The sequence below is a fragment of the Apteryx rowi genome, unplaced genomic scaffold, assembly GCF_003343035.1.
Source record: "Apteryx rowi isolate R43461 unplaced genomic scaffold, aptRow1 scaffold_241, whole genome shotgun sequence".
Taxonomy (NCBI): Eukaryota; Metazoa; Chordata; class Aves; order Apterygiformes; family Apterygidae; genus Apteryx; species Apteryx rowi.
In genome coordinates, this window is record NW_020448764.1 from 1,007,635 (window position 1) to 1,022,798 (window position 15,164).

Consider the following 15,164-nt stretch of genomic DNA (forward strand, 5'->3'; position numbering starts at 1 on the left):
GCTTGTATTCCGCGATAGCTTGTATTCCGCGATAGCTTGTATTCCGCGATAGCTTGTATTCCGCGATGTTACATTGAGAGATGCTGGAGGCTCTTACCTTTTGAAGTAGTCTTTGCAGGCTTTAGAAGATGCACATTAAAAAGTGGATTTAGTTTTCTATGAACTTCCACATTAATCTACAAAACCCACTCCATCGTTAATATAATGTTATTTTTAAGTGGTATGTAGCTGTTCTGGCCTGATGATTAAAAAATACTGCCCATAAGATGCAGAACCTCCCTGGCTTGTGTCAAGCTCAATTGAGGGGTGTTTTGAGCTGTCCAACTTCTGTTTTGATAGAATTAAAATATAACTGTTCTTTGGATATATAGGATGCATTTTTCAAAAGTGCATAGTATTCGTGCTCCTTTGTAAGCTTAACAGATAAATCTCTGAATTGGTCTGAAACTCTGGGTTCTGAACTGATCTGAAATCTAGTAGTTCATCTGTTTTTTTTAATGCCTATTTTTGCTTGTGTAGGATATTGGTCGTGTTACTGAACCTCCTAAGATAAATGAGGCAGTGAGTGAAGTTTACATCACTTACAACAGCACTACTCCTTGCCAGATAAACAAGTTGAACTATACTTCTCTCATTGTATTTCACTGCAGCCAAGGAACTAGTCTGGTAAGATACCTATGAAAAACTTATGTTGATCCTGGAGTGCAGTGGAAAATGGGTAGTAACCAGTGAGAATGTTAGCTTTGCTTATAACTAAATCAAGAATTTGTTTCTAGCATGTAAGAATGGATTAACAAGCTTGTCTCATACTTGAGCAAGGAATATGCTTGGTATTTATAGACTTAACTGAGCAAAATTTCAGAGTTACATGATCTTTAGGTTTGGGAGTATCTGATTATGATGGTTTTGGGGATCAGATTCCTCTGAAGGAATGTACTGGTTACTTATTGTTGACATTAAACTTAATGCTGTCTTGTACTGTGCCTTGATCCAAAAGCTTGACCTTTTTCTGTAAGCTAACACAATAACTTTACACAGTTATACGTGTTTTTATCTATGAAATATTTGCCCTATATTGTAACTCTTTCCATAATTACACAGCTTTAAAAATCTGCTTTTAGAGACTTAGTTTTTTGTTCAGGGCTGATATCTGAACACTATGACTATATAAACCTGACATGTCCTGAATTTTTTTACTGCTTTTGTTAAAGCATTCAGAGGAAGCACTTTATGATGACTGACAAACTAGAGCTTGTTGGAGATGCTCAGTAGAACCATTGTCCATCAACATGGGAAATGAGCTGAAATCTGGGCAGCTCTGAAAATAACACAGCCTGCATCTGTATTTTTGTTTAAAATATGGTGATAAAGGAAACAACATTCTGTCCTGACCTGAACTTGGTGAACTCTTCAAAATGTTCCCTACCATGGACCAACACAGCATTTCATTTTTGTTCCTGCTTTCAACTAAGCTGAACATCAAAATCTTAACCCTAATTAATAAGAATTTGCCTGCTTCAATTCGAGTGTTTTCTGAAGCTAGGTAGAAAGTACTTTACCTGCAGCTTTTTTTTTTTTAGTACTAGTTGTAATACTGAGATGACAAATTAGCCCTGCCATTAGTGAAATCTAACCTCAGTAATAACTGAGGTTAACTTTTTTGTTTAAAACAAAAAACAAACAAACAAAAAAACCCAGAAAACCTAATGTCTCTTGCTATGTTATTTGGTAACAGGGCAAGCCGAAGATGATAAGGAAACTTGACTGCAATTTTGTGTTTGAATGGGAAACTCCAGTTGTGTGTCCTGATCAAGTGAAAACTTCAGGTTGCTCTGTGACTGATGAACAATTACACTATACTTTTAACTTGACCAGCCTTTCTGGAAGATCATATAAGGTAATGCATTCTAGTGGCATGATCATATTGCTCATCACTATCAACATTTTGAAGCTGAAGCAGAGGGTTTGACATCTTCTCTAGGGTGTGAAAGGAGACTGAAGAGCATGCTGCAGCTTTGGTCAGTGTTCATATTTGTTTGCTGTCTAGCAGAGGAAAAAGACATTAGAATGCTGTCTTTTTTATTTTTGAGAGGTAAATTCATGAGTCCCCTGATGGGGAAGGAGGGTGGAACTCTTCATGTGAGGCAGAATTTTGACTTGGTCTTGAATGTGGAAAAAGTTCTACTGAACAGGTTATATCCTTGGCCCTGTGGGTATACTTGGTCTGCAACTTTGCCATTAAATGAAGGTCAGCCTTGCAAAATTAGTTCCAATTTCTCCACCTGCATTTTGCAAATATTGTATGAGACTTGGCTCAAAGCTCTTAGGTAATACTTTGCAAGTATTGACCGCAGGCTGTAAAAGGCTGTCTTGTTGATGATGCTTCTGGGTGTCTGCACAGGTGCTTTCTGGATCCAGTAGTTACCATGTTGGTGTGTGCAGTAAGGCAGCAGACATGCCCCAGGGGAAATGCAAGGATGGGGCTGTGTGTCTGATCTCGGAAAATGGTGCGTCATCCTTTGGAAATGTAAAAGAAATGAAAATGGACTATAGCCACCAGGATGAAACGGTCATCTTGCAGTATACAGGCGGTGATCGGTGCCCTCCAGGTGAGATCCAGCAGATCCACTCTTTACAGTAAAGACTTGTCAGCTTTCTTACCCTTGAATCAGAGTTTTGTGACAACAGGAGGGAAGCAATGTGGGTTTTGCATGCCTAAATAAAAACATGTAGTCCTGCTAAATCAAATGCATTGTATTAATCTGCAGCCTCAACAAATATTGGCTAAAAGGGAGTGCAGAGTGCAGCTTTTCTGTAGGGGTGATCATAACTAACTGTATACTACATCCTAATATTAAATTCTATGTTTCAGTGTTTGTTCTCTGCCTCATGACTGTTCTTAAATAGTATAGAAGTGCAGGCTTCAGATGTGGTGCTGGCTCTGGATATGCCTGCTCTTCCACTGCATGTTACTAAGTGAATGTACCCTTCTTTCTCAGTGACTGAAAAAGGGGAGCTTTGTGTGTTCCCCTTCAAGTACAAAGGGAAGAGCTATGAGGAATGTATTACGGAAGAAAAGAATAGACCGTGGTGTGCTACAACTGAAAAMTACCAGGGAGATGGAAAGTGGGGATTTTGTGGCAATGGTAAAAATTTCCTATATTTAATGTGTAATGATCTGAGTTAAGGCAGAGTTAGCCTTTATTTGTCTGGGACAGAAGACCACTGGTGTAATGTGATGGGAGGAAAGGATGGGGTGGGCAAGGGAATGTATGGCACAAACTTCACTTTATCCAAGTGGGTGAGCAAAGTAAAAGGAGAAACTGAAGCCTTTAGAAATTGAGGTTTTAAGTCATAAGTGGTGAATACTCTGCCTCGATGGAGGTCATCCATCTTGGAAGAAAGAGTTGCACAACTTTCTAAAAGTCATGAAAGTTAACCTAGGGAAGATGACTGCCATGTCATACCCATTTAGGTCTCAACTATGTTAAACAATACCCGGTTAAAACTTCTGCTCATATCTTAGAATTACAACGCTAAAAACTTTGCATGCCTGAAAACTTCTTGCAAGGTGTTGTTCTTCTTCCACCTCTCTTCCTTAGCAACTGGAAAAAAGGAATCTACCATTATCTTCATGTGTGATGAGAATGCTGGCAATGGGAGTCCACGCCTTCTGAGCGAGACACTTGGCTGTGCTGTGACATTTGAATGGAGGACACAGGCTGTTTGTCCTCCTAAGAAGATGGAGTGCAAGTTTGTCCAAAAACACAGAACTTATGACTTGAGAATGCTCTCTTCCCTGACAGGATCATGGATCTTTTTCCACAATGGAAACTCGTGAGTAACTCCCAGCTTGCTAATCAATATAGTTGAAGCTGTAAGATGGCATAGTGCTTCTGTTTTGGTCCCTGTTCAGGGTCTATTTAAACTTTTCAGTTTAAGTTGCTTCTAGTGTGTGAAAATTGTCAATGTTTAATACTGCATGTATTTATAAAAAAACCTGCTTTATCTGAAGAGGGTGGATATTTACCGTTTTAATCCTCACCCTCTCCCTCTATTGGTAACTCTTTAAAGGGTAAATAAATTTAACTTAAAAGCTTCTTGAAGGCTTTCTCTTTAAACTATCTTACTGAAGTTACTTTACAGTATAAATGCGACTTTTGATTTGTAATCAGGTTGAACATAAATCTTGACTCCCTTTTCAGATTGACTCAAACTTTAGACAAAATATTATGCCCTTAATTGGATCTTGTTTCTTCTACTGTGAAGGCTGAAACACATTTTTGGGCAGAAAAACATGCCAGTATGAACTTGAAGGAAAACATAAATGGCAGGCAGTCATCACCTCCTCCAGTAAATGAATAGAAATGAACTAGCAAGGATGAGAGCAGCTAATTCCATAATTTTGATAAGCTGTGGGGTGACAGAACTGTTGTTCACCACCTCACTAGCAGTTCTCTGTTCCAATAATACTTATCTGGTATAGAACTAAAAAAGGACACTTATTTAAGATAGAGCTGCAAGCTTTATAGCTGGGCAAAACAAACTTCTGGGCATCTTTAGACTCAGTTCACTGGTTGGTTCTGATCTAGGGCAGCTGGAAATTGGAACCAATCTGGTGTGTGGTAGTTTTACTTGAAAATGATGGTTAAAAATATTCTTCTGAACCTTAGCATGTGCTTTGTTTGTTCAGCAACTTGAGTATTTCATTTTCATTCAACTTGACTAGCTTTCAGTTAGGAAGCTATATAGTTTATATTTTGCCTTGTCCGTTTAGCCTAAATTGACTTTAAAGAAATTTTCTCTATCATGTTCTCTTTCTATAGGTACTATGTGAATCTTTGTCAGAGGGTGCATGAAGGACCCACAGGCTGCCCTGAAAGAGCCAGTATTTGTAGAAAAAGCAACAATGGAGATGTTCAAGTTCTCGGACTTGTTCATACACAGAAACTGAATGTGACAGGTATAGTTACTTGTTCCTGTAGAGAGCTATGAAATGGTTAAATATCACAACCTAACTATAGTGGTTATTGCTGTATAAAAACTTCACTGAAATTCTGAAATATTTCTTCCAGTGAACCTTTTGTGGGGGGGGACAACCCCAAAACAAACATAATGAAAAGTGCACGCAAAAAAAACCACCACCCAAAAAACCCACACCACACTACTACTTATATGGTGTTTATGTCAGGGGAACACACTAAAGCTGGTTAAACAGGTGAATTGTGGGAAGGAGAGTTATTTTGCTTACCCAATTTTGAAAGACCTGTTCTGTGTCCACTGAGCTTTTCTATTAAAAAGCAATATGTGAGGGAGATGATTAATTGGCTTCACCCTTCAGAAAAGGAGCAAAAAAACTTGATCTTATTTAAGTTTCCAGTTTAAGGACACTTTTTACAATTGCTGCTAAGTTTGCAAAAATGAGGGAGGTTTTGCAACCAACTTCAAAAACAATGGGGTGTAGTGAATGTGTTCACTGCCTAAACTTGTTTATAAATGGAATTTATTTACTCTTAATATGTCAAAAGAACTTCTTAAATTTAAATGTTGTCTATTCCCATACTGGTGACCTGAACATAGTACTATGTGAATGCAAAGGGTATGTTTGAGGAGAAATTTTTACATGGTCATCAGTGAAAACCTCAGACTTATCAAAGTGCTGTAACTGATGCATGGTTTATGAAAAATATTAGAAGTTAGTATTAAGTAATGAGCTCTGGAGAATGAACAAATGGAATTTGTGACAGCTGCTTACAAAATCCTTGAGTGTCACCATACATTTCTTCTAGGTGATACAGTGTATATCAGTTATTCCAGTGGGCAGGAATGCAGGAAAAACAAGAAAGTAATGACAATTATAGAATTGAAATGTGCAAAAACAGTTGGCATGCCCATGCTACAGAGGTGAGTAACAAATTAGTTTACCTGATCTTTATGGCTTATTTCTTTGTACCTCTTCATTAAACTGTAAGTCTCCAGGACAGTGACTGTCTTATGCTGGACAGCCCCAGAATTATCAGGTTCTGGYTGGTGACTTAAATGCTGCAATAATACAAAGGATCATGGTGGGTGGATTATTTTTTTCCCCCCCTGTACCTCCTACATAAAGAATGTGGAAACATTGTCAAGATTAACCTGAATAAGCAGGTAAGTAGATTGGTTTAGGAAAAGACATTTCTGTCTCATTACAGCCAGTAACTCACTGTATGGCTCCTCACTTCTGAATCTTTTTCCCTACCATAAGATTCTGACTTTATTGAATGAAAGACAGTGAACAAGGTGCCTGGAAAAAAGTCAGACTTGTGTGCCCAACTTCAAAAAACTGTGACTGGAAAAATGGATTTTTATATACCTTTTTGATCGTTTCAAAATTAGGAAGGAGAGCATGTACACATATCAACTTCTAACCAAAGGAGTCTGCTGGATAGCACTGTGTCCTCCTTCTGCTGTGCTGCTGTGTTCCCACTTTAATGCTAGCATAATGGTTTGTACCAGAACAAAGGCAGCAATGAAGTGGCCTCTATAGCGGCTCCATAAAAGGGATGATATTAGCTTGTCTCTGAAGTGGTGTACAAAGGGCCAAATACTCAGTTACAGTTAAGACTTAAATTCAGATAGGTCTCTGTCTACGTTGCATCTCCTGTRTCTTGGAAATTTTTAGACTAGAAACAGCATCCAGATTCTTTACTATCTTCTCTATTGCTTCCCATCTCCTTCCCCACAAGAAATGCTTTTGAAAGCAGCCTTACAAATGTAGGCATCTGAGTGTTACTTTCAAGAACTCATCTTTTGGTCTGTATTTGTAAGATATGCATCTTTTGGAGTTTTTGCACCTGTACACTTCCATAAACAGTTTTATTCTGTATTTATCTTAGATGACCTGGAAAAAAATCTAAGCATTTCACTTCCAAGTTAAAACTGATAGTGTCTTGGATCTTGTTTTCAATGTCAGTTATAGTGAACCACTCTTAACAACTTTGCCCAAACTTGCTATAGATAAGCCATTTAGCTAATAAAGTATGGTTTTGCTCCATTCCTTAATGATTTCAAGCTCTCTTGTTGCCTCAGTGCAGGTTACTTAACTAGAGTGTGTCCATTCTGTGAGGTGTATATGCATGATCACAAGTGTTTAGAAAGGCTGATGACTTTTTGTTCAGTCTTGTTTTGGTGAACTGCATATTGTTTGTAGAATTGGAAAACTGTACATGAGGCTCTGCAAGTGTCAAAGAACTAAGCTGCAAAATCTAACTACGTCATGTTTCTTGTCCTAGCTAAGTGAAGTACAAAGCTTTAACCTGCCAAGAACATTCTGACTTGTTAGCTAAAATATTTATGTAAAACCCTCTGAACTGACTTCTGAAACTTTAAGCGGGGAGCTTGTTCCTGGCTTGTGTTTAAGATTAAGTGGGGCCAAGGTGGTTTTAAGTCTTAGACTTGTAGAAAAGGTCAGTACAGCTCTTCTGCAGGTAGCCTCTCTTAGTGTGTTAGCTACTCAACTTGCTTACTGAAAGATGCTTAAGCAGGATATTTCATTCCTATTTCCCAGACTGATGTGCTATGTCTATTTACTTGGCAGGATTGATGAAGAAAACTGTGCTTACTACATCACTTGGGACACACGAGCAGCTTGTGCTGTTAAGCAGCAGGAGGTGGAGGTAGTGAATGGAACAGTTATTAATCCTGTAACTGGGAAAAACTTCTCTTTGGGGAATGTTTATTACAAGTAAGTAAAACAAACAAGAACCTTAGTYCTGTAGAACTCTACTGTAAGAAAAGAGACCTTGGTGCGACTATTCTAAGTTGCCTTAACCATTCCTAGCTGTTCCATGGAAATCCCACTAAATTTGCTGTCAGACTTGTACCAATGATGGACTTAGGGATCTGATTGATAGTGGCGGTCTTGCAGCTTGCTGCTGGACTTAAAAGCTCTGAGCGTGTCTGGGCATACTCAAGGTCAGTCTAAACCTGCACATACACTATCTTGATGGCAGAACTCTTAATGGTGGATGCTGAGTGAGTCATTGCTCTCTTCTGGAGTGCGTAGACATCAGTTCAGTGCCAAAGACCCTTATTTGTACCTACACTACTCTTTGGCCTTTTATGTAGCTCCTTTCTGCTCAGCAGATCCATGTGGAGGCAAGAGCTTGTGCTTCAAAAGCCTCAAAAGTGAGTTACACTGTCTGTATAACATGTTGCACATAACTCTGTTCCAGCCAGTTTTGCAACTTGCTGTATTTAAAATAAAACTTATGTTTTATGGAGGGAAAACCTCCCACACTCCAGTGTTGTGGGAAGAATGAACCCTGCCTGCAGGGCACAAACCAGTAGTGTGCGCTGAAGGATGTGGGATCAGTATAAGTAAGCAAAAGTATTGTGAATAGACCTGCTAGACAAACATGTTTTTCCTCTGTGCCTTTAATACTATAAATAAGGAAAGGAATCAAATGGGTCTGGATGGGGGAGATGAGGTCAGGAGAAAATGAGAAGCTTGATGTAATGTTCGATGGAAAAACAAGTTATATTTGAGCAAGCTCAGCCTTTGAGCAGGAGGCTAGAACAAGTAGCTCTTAATCTTAAAACAGTCTAGCTCTCACCAGCAGCACAGAAGGGTACAATTGTAAATGGCATTTGGGAAACCCTTGCAGTAGAACTAGTTGTCCTTCTAGAGAAGACTGCTTGTTGGCAGTCAGCAAAAGCTATGCTATGCTATTTATCGTAGCTCCAGGGCATGCTTAATAGGGATTTTATGGTCAGTATGCGATGTGTATGAAAGCTGCTGAATCATGCTTGTGTTCCCAGTTGTTTATCTTAATCCTCTGAAAGTGTTTAAGCATACACCTACTGAGGGCAGTATAGCTAGCAATGTTTGCTTTTTGTGCGCTTTTGGAAGGTTTTATACTAAATATAATCCTCACCTGTAAGTATTCAGGGTGGAAGTCTGTCTTACTGCTCTTCTGCCTCTTGAATCGTTCACTCCAACTTGCTCTGGAATCAACTAGTGCTAGCTGTTACCACTGTTGTCAGCCTTATTTCTTGGAAATAACCTAAATTTGAGTTTGAACTTCAGGATAGGCCTGCCTTCTGTCTCCTCAGGTTGTACGCTGCTTCTGGAGACATACGAACAAATGGTGACAAGTATGTATATGAAATTCAACTTTCTGGTATAAGAAACTCAAGTTTCCTGGAGTGTGCTGGAGCAAACATCTGCCAGGTTAAAACTAATGAACGTCGCTTTCGCAAAATTGGTTCTTCCAGAAAAGCTAAATATTATGTTGAGGGTAAGTGCTTACTAGCTGGATTTGTTTGATCCTCCATATGCATGGCTTCATGGTTTTCTTTTCATAATATCTACACTAATCCATTTCTGCAAAAGTATGCAGAGTCTGTCTTCCAGGATTTGTTTCTTTCCTGTTGTGTTAGCTCAGTTGCAGAAGCGGCTTTAGAAGTAGATTTGGGTTGATACTTCTTAAAAGGCTTTAATAGGAATAATGTAAAACAATTTTCCCTCTGTGCTTATGCTCCATAAGCAGTGGTCTCCTTTACCTCTTTAGTTTTTCTGGTAAAGAGCATACCCTGTTGTTCTATAGTGTAACTGATCCCCATCAGTTATACTGAGGTATGTAAGGCATGGTATCATACAGGTAAGGTCACCTGCAGAAACTTCATAGTGTGTAAATTGCTATTGCACAATAAATACATGTAAGAATGTAGAGACTAGTAGTTAACTTTCTTTCCAGCCTAGTATTGATAGACTGTTCTCAGGGGAGTACTTAACTGTAAGTTTTTCTTCTCTTTGTAGATGATGACTTGGATGTGATATTTTCATCGGATTCTAGATGTGGTAAAGATAAGTCAAAGTTTGTCTCTTCAACCATTTTCTTCCACTGCAGTCAACAAGCAAAGGAAGGCATCCCTGAATTCCTTCATGAGACAGCAGACTGTCAATATTTATTTACCTGGTACACATCTGCTGTGTGTTCATTAATGTGAGTAATTAATCTTTTTCTGAAAGCAGCTCTTGTCAGCTAAAGGTCTTTGTCCTTATTCATCACAGTGGTTGTGAAAGGAGGAAAAGGCAAACAGACTTTGGCAAAAGGAGTAAATGCATGGGTAGATTGAATTGATGTCCATGCATGTAGTGATTGCCAAGTGCCAAACATTTAGCAGTCAAACTGATCTGGACCTAAAACTTTGTTTGCACTGGAAACTGTGGAAAGGCATGGTAGAGTTTAATATCCATCTCTCCATTAAGTACAACCTACTGTAACTGAGAAAACATGCTGTTTCATGTTACTGAAAGGAATAGCCAGTATACAGGCAAATTTTTTTTGTCCTCACCGCCTTAGAGTGAAAAACAATACAGATATTACAGAAATCATGAGGTATTTCTGCARTGAATTGATTGTTCTAATCTACAGATCTAAAAAGGGGTAAAGACAGTGGTTTAAAAGCAAAATCACTGCACCTAGGTCCTTAAACCCAGTCTTGGCACTGGGCACCCCCACTGCAAAGGGTTGTCCATATGTAGAAATGATTAATCCTAGGACTGTTCACTTTCTTGTTGCTAGCTAGTTTCAAAACACAGGGAGGATATATTCATTCTGGTTAAACAGGGGATTAGCTATTGAGGGAGTTTGTTCTGTGTGCTGCCACAGTCAGCTGGAAGGTAAATAATTACTGTAGCTTCTACAACTTGCTCAGGTGCAGGTTTCATTCTAAAACAGCTTTGTATGAAAAGCTGCTGCTGTGTAAGCTGTAGAGTGTCTAATCATAACTTGGATATTGACTGGAATCTCGATTTTTATGTACTACTTGAAAGCACATCAGAATGTAGCACAATGCATATCTTACTTTTTGAGTGATCTTATTRAGAACAAAAATCCACTGAATTCTATTCTTTACAGTTGCTAGATGGGACTGACAGGATGGCCTGGCATGTTAGTTCCTTTGAAGCCACTGTTTCTAATCGTGTTTGATGCAACTGGTCCATAGATCTTATTCTTCCTTTCTCCTAACTTACGCCATTAGGTCAACGAATGTTCCAGGAAGCCATGAGGGCCAATCTGATCAAGAAGCCCAAATACATAAAGGCCTTTCAGGGAGAAGTCAAGCTGTTGGTGCTGTGCTTAGTGTCCTTCTGGTTGTTCTCACTGCATGCTTAGTAATCTTGCTGTTCTACAAAAAAGAGAGGAGGTAAGAAATAACTGGGAAGCTTTTAAAGATATTTTTGTAGAACTTTGTTTCCTCAACAGAAGGGAATTAGTGAATTTTRGAGGTTTAAGTTCTTGTTTTTCAGCTAACAGCATCAACTGTCAAACAGCTACTGTTTTGTTTTCAAAATTTTCATTACTATCTGAAGGCCCATGCAAAGAGGAATTGACTTGGACTAATCTCTACTGTAGAATACTAAGGGGAGTAAAACAATGTGGCAACTAATATTTAATGCTACCCACCACCTTCTTTCATGGTGTCAGGCTGGAACCATACAACAGCGACAAAGAACACATGCAAATAATACTGCTTCTCTGCTTTCCAGACAAGGTTGCTTTATTTCCCATAGGCTTTAAGGCCAGAGGTGTATCAGAACAGTCAGGCTGAAGTTGTGGTAAGCAGGAAGATGTGCAGCATTATGGACCAACTTTTGCTTATTAGAGTGATTCTGAATCAAATATGATAGCATTTTACCAAGCAAGCTGTATGCTGCTTTGATGGCAAAACTCCAGTGAAGAAAGGTGAGGGCTGTTAAGTTGGATACAATCTTCCTAATGCAGTATTTTTTCCCTTTCTTTTTTTAGGGAAACTGTAATAAACAAGATAACAAACTGCTGCAGAAGAACATCAGGTGTTTCCTACAAATACACAAAGGTAATATAGTGGTGAAATCGAAGGTTTTTGTTTTATGTAAGGTTGCCTTAATGACTTTTTAATAAGACTTCCCAGTTTCTTCAGTATGTGGATATTAAACTGGCTTCAGAAAAGCCACGTGGCTGGTTGAGATGCCTTAACTACATAGTGAAAAGGCAAAAGAAGATACAATTGAAGAAATGCTGAAAAGCAGTCCATGAGTAGCCTAATAAGGTAAAAACTTTAGGAGAAGGCAGCTGTGGTTCAGACATAGTACAGAATGGCTGGAAGCAATAGTAATATACTGCAAGAATGTGCTGTTATGGTCTCATGACCAAATAAATCCAAGCCCCTGTATGGGATGGGTCTGCTAATTGGAGAGATCAGTAATAGGCAGAGTCTAGAGCACTATATGCAATCTTCTCTTGCATCTTTTTCTTTCAGATAAACAGTGAAGAAGAAGCTAATGAGCATGAAACAGAGTGGCTTATGGAGGAAATTGCAGCACCAAATCAGAGAATAGCAAAAGGAGGGCAGGAAAATGGTCACATTACTACCAAGTCTGTTACATCTGAAGCCTTTACATCTCTCCATGTTGATGACCTGGACAGTGAGGATGAAGTGCTAACAATTCCAGATGTAAAGATTCAATCAGGAAGAGGACTACACAAGAGCAAGCACCCACAAAAGAAGACACCAAGCCTTGACTTACTGAATGGGGGAAAGGATAGGAAAGCAAAAGCCAAGCCGGGCCAACAGCAGGCACAGAACTCTACAAATACAGTATCATTTCATGATGATAGTGATGAGGACCTGTTGAATGTTTAATAACCCCCTCTTGTGCCTAATCAAATATAGAGAGATTATATAATGGGACAACACTTCCAACCAAATATGAGGACTTCAGCCTGAAAGATTTTTCTGAATTTTGCCTTTAACAAGAAACCATTGAAAAGGGAAGAAAAGAAAGATGTCTTGGTGGTTTACAATGATCTGTTCAGTAAGCCAACCGGATGTTAGAAATCCAGTCATGAATTATATTGACTCTCTCTAGCCAGGACAGGGGTTTTTTTGTTTGTTTTCTTTTAAGCCTCAGCATAGACATTAAATGCTTGTTTGAAAGAGGAACCTTTCAAAGGACAGGATTAAAGCTGAATGAAGCCCATGGCTCCTGAGATTCAAATTATCTGACTACTAGCATTTTAACTCCTTATATTTATTGATCCTCACTACTCAGGTTTGCTTAATAGCAACATGTTCTTCCTGCCGGCAGGGTATTATTCTATGGGTTCACCCATCATGTGACAAGGAAAAATATAACTCTTGTGTCTTGGGATGATTTGATGTAAATTTTAGAACTGGTCTAACTTATTCTGTGAATTTGAGTATCCATTCTAATTTAAACAGATCATTGATTCAAAGGTATTGACTGAAAGGTACAACTCTGTATAGCTTTAGCCTGAAATGGTTGCTGTTCTTTGCATGATACTTTTGGTACTGGTTATATGACTGACTTCTYAGTATTTGCCTAAGCAGCTGACAAGCACCCAAAGATTTTTTTTTTCCTAGATCATGGCTGGACTAGACTTTCTGCACAAAGAACTAGAGTTTCAAGGCCAGAGAGGCAGAATTCCTGGCATGCAACCTACACTGCCCAGTTTGTCATCACCAAGAAAACCCCACAACTAGAGGAGCCTTAATCTACACAACATCTCTGGTACAAATTGCAAGAAAAATTTTGGGCCCGTGTTTTTTGATTAAATGTAAGTTCTAGTGCGTATGCTGAAGCCCTGACCATGGTCATTGACTTGAAATGTTACTAGTGATGAATGGAAGTCAATTTTCCTCTGGCAATCTTGCTTCTCTCCAGGTCTTTCTGGAATCACCTTATGGGCAATGATATGATTTCAAAGAATTGTACAAGTACGTACATTGGTCAGAATTTTTTGAAACTTCATTGTTCCTTTTGGTTGGCTTATTCAGTTTCAACAATGGTTTCTTTTTATAAAAACTCCATTTTGAATCAAAATAGTGTAATATAAAGTATTCAGCAATTTCAATAAAAGATATGAAGTGGGTATTCCAAATCCCACATCTCAAGTCTGGAATCTTTCTTATACTAGTATTTAGAACTGTTCATCAACTTGGTAATCTCCTCTGCTGCTGCCATAGCTAATATCCTAATCACATTGCTCAAAATGAGAACCATTTGATCACAAAGATCAGACTATATACATAAGATCCAGTAGTGCATTTTTTTCAGACTTGATTTCTCTCCCCTCCCTCCCCCCCCACCCCCTTTCACTGTTACAAGTGAAGCCTTAAAACAGTTTGGCCAAAGCTGCATCTTGTCATACTTAAAGTCATATTTAAATGAGTAGCCTTTTCATAGTTAGCATTAGGTTAATTTGGGGGAATGAGAGGCCTGACAGTAGGTTTTTAATTACTCTCAGTTCTTGTTGAAACAGTTTCCTAAGTGGATGCTGAAGAACACTGCTTCCACTCCCCAAGCCTTAAAGGCTTGCATCTTGGAGTTGTTTATGGATCAAAGTGTGGCATGAAATTAAATGACCTCCTGTATACAAAGATTTAATACCAAATGGTCTGTTCGTTGTGACTGTGTGTAATGAGGTTTAGATAGAACAAATGCATTCTACCTGGGAATACTTATCTGAGCAATATCAAGGAGATATTTCTAAGAACATGCAGCTGACAAGTGACTTAAATGTCTAGTCTTGGAACTGCTGCCCATTTTTCATCTAAGCATGTGTAGATAGGTTGACTAAATCTTATCTTGTAGAGGGCTGGATGCATAACTTGCTTCAGGAGACTCTTCCCAGTGGAATACTTTGTTAAATACAGGGAGGAAAATGTTATGAGAATGGTGGGGACCAGTACATACAAGTTAAAGGAACCCATGACTGCACAGGAAGACTTCAGCAGCTACTTGATGGTGGATTCTGGGCTGGGTGCTGAAGCTGCCAGTCGGCCAGGCAGCTCCCTTAGAGGTGGGAGCCTGTATGACACCTGCACAACACAGTGCTCAGTACTGCTCCTGTGGGAAACAGTGTCACCTATCTCCTGCCTGGCATAGGGAGAGAGTAGTGGGAAATTGGGAAAATAAAGCCCAGTGTAACACTTCTTTTTAATTAACTTTGAACTAGTGCATATGATTGCAAACTGTTTAAACAAAACTTCTAGCAAAGAAGTTGGTGCAAGGGTGTGTGGGGTTTTTTTGCTTTGAACAGTCCAATGGCTTTCAACATTCACTTTCCAGGCAGGCTTTAACTGACTTATTTTTCAGTCTTCTTGGCTTCAGC

At 39.0% G+C, this 15,164-nt stretch overlaps 1 protein-coding gene across 7 annotated transcripts in view; it reads left to right on the top strand.

The window, feature by feature from the left end:
* IGF2R (insulin like growth factor 2 receptor) overlaps positions 1–13,944 on the top strand; it is a 59,605-nt gene extending 45,661 nt beyond the window's left edge. For 3 of the 7 annotated variants that reach the window (XM_026066469.1, XM_026066466.1, XM_026066467.1), the window contains exons 36-48: positions 520–666; positions 1,736–1,897; positions 2,402–2,609; positions 3,000–3,146; positions 3,603–3,837; positions 4,827–4,963; positions 5,790–5,904; positions 7,577–7,723; positions 9,094–9,278; positions 9,800–9,986; positions 11,029–11,193; positions 11,796–11,865; positions 12,289–13,931. In XM_026066469.1, the coding sequence (XP_025922254.1) occupies positions 520–666; positions 1,736–1,897; positions 2,402–2,609; positions 3,000–3,146; positions 3,603–3,837; positions 4,827–4,963; positions 5,790–5,904; positions 7,577–7,723; positions 9,094–9,278; positions 9,800–9,986; positions 11,029–11,193; positions 11,796–11,865; positions 12,289–12,672 (2,289 nt within the window). In that variant the 3' untranslated portion in view covers positions 12,673–13,931. Of the gene's footprint in view, positions 1–519; positions 667–1,735; positions 1,898–2,401; positions 2,610–2,999; positions 3,147–3,602; positions 3,838–4,826; positions 4,964–5,789; positions 5,905–7,576; positions 7,724–9,093; positions 9,279–9,799; positions 9,987–11,028; positions 11,194–11,795; positions 11,866–12,288 lie in introns of all 7 variants that reach the window. The other 4 variants (XR_003253596.1, XR_003253595.1, XM_026066468.1 and 1 more) reach the window with 4 other exon arrangements.
* Positions 13,945–15,164: the final 1,220 nt, after the last annotated feature.